At 32.9% G+C, this 4,595-nt stretch overlaps 1 protein-coding gene across 1 annotated transcript; it reads left to right on the top strand.

Annotated features, from left to right (window-relative positions):
* The first annotated feature begins 246 nt into the window (after positions 1-246).
* LOC114756643 (geraniol 8-hydroxylase) lies at positions 247-3,484 on the top strand. The gene is made up of 2 exons (XM_028945596.1): positions 247-1,134; positions 2,647-3,484. The coding sequence occupies exons 1-2, from the start codon at positions 247-249 to the stop codon at positions 3,253-3,255; spliced, it is 1,497 nt and encodes a 498-aa protein (XP_028801429.1). The 3' UTR covers positions 3,256-3,484.
* Positions 3,485-4,595: the final 1,111 nt, after the last annotated feature.

Genomic DNA, 4,595 nt, shown 5'->3' with positions numbered 1-4,595 from the left:
AGCATTATTGCTGGTGTTACACAGCAGTTGCATAAATCTTCTCTTTGAGACAGCTTTGATACACTTTCTCCAACCACCCAGCCATCAAAGAAAACAGAACAAGTCTCTCACTCGCATTATTGCACTTGAACTGACCATGATAGGACAGCATCATAAATAATACGCTAATTATTCAAAATTATCCTTCGCTTGCTATAAAATAGAATGAGCTAGAGACAGGATAAAGCAGAAGGCAACCATACAGAAATGGATCAACTCACCCTTTTGCTTCTAATATCATTCATCTTCGTAATCTCTCTCTTCATCCTTCACAGCCGAAGCTCCCAATCTGCTAAGAACCCACCAGGTCCACGTCCTCTTCCTATTATAGGAAACATCTTAGAACTTGGCACTCTGCCTCATCAATCACTCGCTAATCTTTCAAGAACTTATGGACCTGTTATGTCTGTAAAGTTAGGAAGAACAACCACCATAGTTATTTCTTCTCCAAAAGTGGCCAAAGAAGTTTTGCAGAAAAAAGACTATGCTTTCTCTTCTAGAACAATCCCAGATACCATCAGGGCACTTGACCATGATAAAATTTCAGTTGCTTGGATGCCTCCAATGTCTCAATGGAGAGTCCTCAAAAGAATTTGTGCCACGGAAGTTTTCTCCTGGCAGAGACTTGACTCAACACAAAGTCTTCGTCAAAGGCAGCTGAAAGAACTGGTAAATCATGTAAGTGAATTCTGCAGAAAAGGTGAAGCTCTGGATATTGGCGATGCTGTTTTTACTACAGTGCTTAATTCCATATCAAACACTTTTTTCTCAATGGATTTGGCTCTTTATACGTCCGATAAGTCTCAAGAGTTTAAGGATGTTATTTGGGGTATCACGGAGGAAGCTGGAAGGCCTAATATTGTGGACTTTTTCCCAGTTCTTCGTGTGCTTGATCCACAGGGTGCACGTGCAAGGATGATAAGTTATTTTGCAAAGCTGATTGCATTTTTTGATGGTCTCATAGAAGAGAGGTTGCAATTCAGAGGATCAGAAATGGAATCCAAGAGATTCAATGATGTGTTGGACTCCTTGATTCAGCTTATGATGCAAGAGAATCCACAAGTCAGCCGATCTCAAGTGTTGCACTTGTTTTTGGTGAGTATTCTGGCTTTATCTTTGTAAATTAATAATCTTTTTACTTCCAAGTATAGGACTTAAACAATAAATTTAAAAATATAAAAAAAAAATTAAGTTAGTATAGGAATGTACGTTGGTTTTTCTAAAATATTTTATTCGATCATTTGTAGAATTAAGAATTACTCCACTAATAAAAACCTTTTTTAACATATATATATAATTAACATAAAAAATTATAAATTTGAAAAATAAAATTGACCCGGATATTACATTTTAGACCAAAACCACTCCTTAATGAGCTCTCACTTGTAGGGCTGAAGTTTTTTTTTTTTTTTGGGTCCAAAAAGGCTATAGATTCATGCGGAAATGAACATCTCACAATCTTGGAGAGTGTTTTTCTTTTTTTTTAATTTTGACATTGTTGTTAAATATCTATATTAGTCCCCACACACACACACACAGAGACCCCCTTCCTACTAATTAGATGGTAAATTTTGAGTCCAGAATTTATGTCTTAACCACAGCGAAAATAATATGACCGTCTAGTACTAAACCAAACTAAGTTTATTTTTGGCTAAGTTAAAATCAAATGTTAACTAAAATACGTTAAATCAAGGGAAAATTCTCCAAAAATATTGTTGAATTTCAAAATTTTAAATTAGAGATTATTATAAAAATGTATTGTCATTTGTTTTTTGAATGTATAAGTGTAGTAACTAATACTTATTTAAAATTTTAAAATTCAACGATTATTTTTTTGAGATTTTTCCTTAAATCAATTTTTAGTTGGACAGGAAGACTTGTTATTATTTGAATGAAAAGCAAACATTTAAATTAACAGAGAGCACGTATAATTTTTATTTTCGAGTATAATATTGATCAAATGACTCTAAAAGGATGAATCCAAATTTTTGACAAAGGGACGGATGCTTTACCACTTACCAGTTACAGCTGTAAAGGTGTTATTGGATTATTAGAAAATGACAAAAGTTAAAAAATCATCACAATATTGAAAGCGTGACAAGAGAAAGGAGGATGAACCTACGCCTGTAAAAGTGTGATAAGACAGCATGTCGGGCTATTAGAATTTTATACAAAACATCTAAGCCTTATCTTTTTTTTGAACCAGGCATCTAAGCCTTACTTTAGACTTTAGAGGATGTTTAATTAATATTCCAAATATATATATGTTAACTATGCACAATATATAATTTGAAGGTAAAAATATAAATTTGGTTTATTAATATCATTTGATTACTCAATTTAGAAAAATGTCTTTATTAAGTTTTTTCTTAATTTAAGTACTATTAGTTTTATATAATTAAAAATGTATTTTTTCTATTTTAAATGTTTTATAGATGTTTGCTAAAGTTTGTAATATTCCACGATTATGTTGCGCTGATTATGGCATTAGATCAAACTTTAGTGATAAAATGATTATACATATTTAAATGTAACTGATAATTGATTTTACATATCATTCTCTAAATTATTGGTTATTTGCCTCCCATTAACAATAAATCATCTTAGGATTTATTTGTTGCTGGGATAGACACAACGTCAAGCACAATAGAATGGGCAATGGCAGAGTTAGTACGCCACCCAGAAAAACTAAAAAAAGTCAAAGAAGAGCTGAAACAGGCAATTAATGAAGGTGAGCAGCTTGAAGACTTTCATATATCAAAGCTTCCATTTTTGAGAGCGGTTGTGAAAGAAACAATGCGTTTACATCCATCAGTTCCACTTCTGTTACCTCATAAAACAGAAGACGAAGTACAATTATGTGGCTGCTTTATGGTTCCCAAAAATGCACAAGTTCTTATCAATGTGTGGGCTATTGGAAGAGATCCAAGTGTATGGGATGACCCAAAACAATTCATGCCTGAAAGGTTTTCGGCCACCGAAATTGATTTTAAAGGGCTTGATTTTGAGCTCATTCCTTTCGGAGCTGGTAGAAGAATTTGCCCCGGATTGCCTTTGGCTAATAGGACCATCCACATTGTACTGGCTTTTCTTTTGTATCATTTTGATTGGAAGCTGGCTGATGGGCTTAAGGCTGAAGATATGGATATGAGTGAAATGTACGGGATTAGCTTACACAAGGCCCTACCTCTGAAGGCTATTCCCAAGCAAGCTTAGATGCTCATTATATCGTATGTTGGTAAAGGACATATGTGATAGAGGAACAGGTATAATATTTTTTTTCCCGGTTTTACTGTAATGTCTAATACTTCTAATGGGGCAATTACGTTGTAGTGAATACGTGGGCATATGGGAAGAATAGGCCTTTCTCCTATTATGAAAATTATTGTAAGTATATATATATGTGTGTATATTGTGTGCTATGATATTTTTGACACCACTATTTTGAAGATTTTGAGTCAGTTGTACTAATTTTAGGAAAAATGGCCCCATTATTAAACTGTACAAGATATTAGTTCATGGTTTCCCGTTGCAACCACACTAAAAATATGCTCACCCCCAAATTAAACAAAGGTCTAGTAATCCACTTGAACACTTGACCATGAAATAACAAGGACCTAAAATGTTGGAAGATACCACAAGGTGGATCGAGATTTGATAAGTATATTAGTTTAATGAAAAATTATAGAGAGCATTCAATCTCAAGTCTAAATGCATAAAGGCAACTTCTGATTTTTCAAAATCAAATCTTCAATACAAAATGAGTGATAAAATGTATTTTAAGATATGCATTCAAAAATTTGTCTCAAAATTATTTGACTCAACCTAGAGACTCAATATTAAATACCAACTTAAAAACTTAGAAAAATTCAATTAAAGGAACATGACAACTCAAAAGTAAAAAATGACAATTAATAACTAATTCCTACTCTAATACAATTATTATTTAGGCTCCAATAAGTCTTCACATGTTTAGTACTTGGTCTAAGTTCTTTAAAGTGAAGTCTCTAAACCTAAAATATGTTTAACAACTCCATTTCTAGGCCACATTGAATTAATGACATCCTCATTATTTTAATCAAATTTGATGATCCAATAACCATTTGCTTTGTCAAAGTCTCTTGCACCAGCCCATTCGATACTTTTTAATTTTTTTTTGCTCTTACTCTTATGATTGTTCTACTTACATTTTGCAAAAAGTCATTTGAAGTTGAAGAGTTAGCTTGTTGTGTCTTATCACCTCTCTAATTATCGTTGGGATGATGAATTTTCCAATAAAAAGACAAATTTGTTGATAGAAAACAATAGGTAGTGAAAAGAAACAATTGATTAGGCTCAAACAAAAATGTACTGGAGAGGAAATTGACCGGCATAACCTTATGCACAATCTCTTACTACTAGAAAAAGTCCTTTTTACACCACCTTATTTACATTGGCCCTTGAGTCAATAGTATAACAAATGAGACGATGATATTTTTATAAATAACGATAGCATGTTTACACTAGTTGTGCACAAGTCTTGTGTTTCTTTTATTATTTTGCAATGGATGTTTTGG

The sequence above is a fragment of the Neltuma alba genome, unplaced genomic scaffold (assembly GCF_004799145.2).
Source record: "Neltuma alba isolate B1F8T4 unplaced genomic scaffold, ASM479914v2 tig00010443_pilon, whole genome shotgun sequence".
Lineage (NCBI taxonomy): Eukaryota > Viridiplantae > Streptophyta > Magnoliopsida > Fabales > Fabaceae > Neltuma > Neltuma alba.
This window is presented reverse-complemented; position numbering and strand designations above follow the sequence as displayed.

Coding starts and splice junctions, on each gene's coding strand:
- LOC114756643 (XM_028945596.1), top strand. CDS start 247: ATGGATCAACTCACCCTTTTGCTTCTAATATCATTCATCTTCGTAATC. Junction 1,135..2,646: donor AAGTGTTGCACTTGTTTTTG/GTGAGTATTCTG, acceptor AAATCATCTTAG/GATTTATTTGTTGCTGGGAT.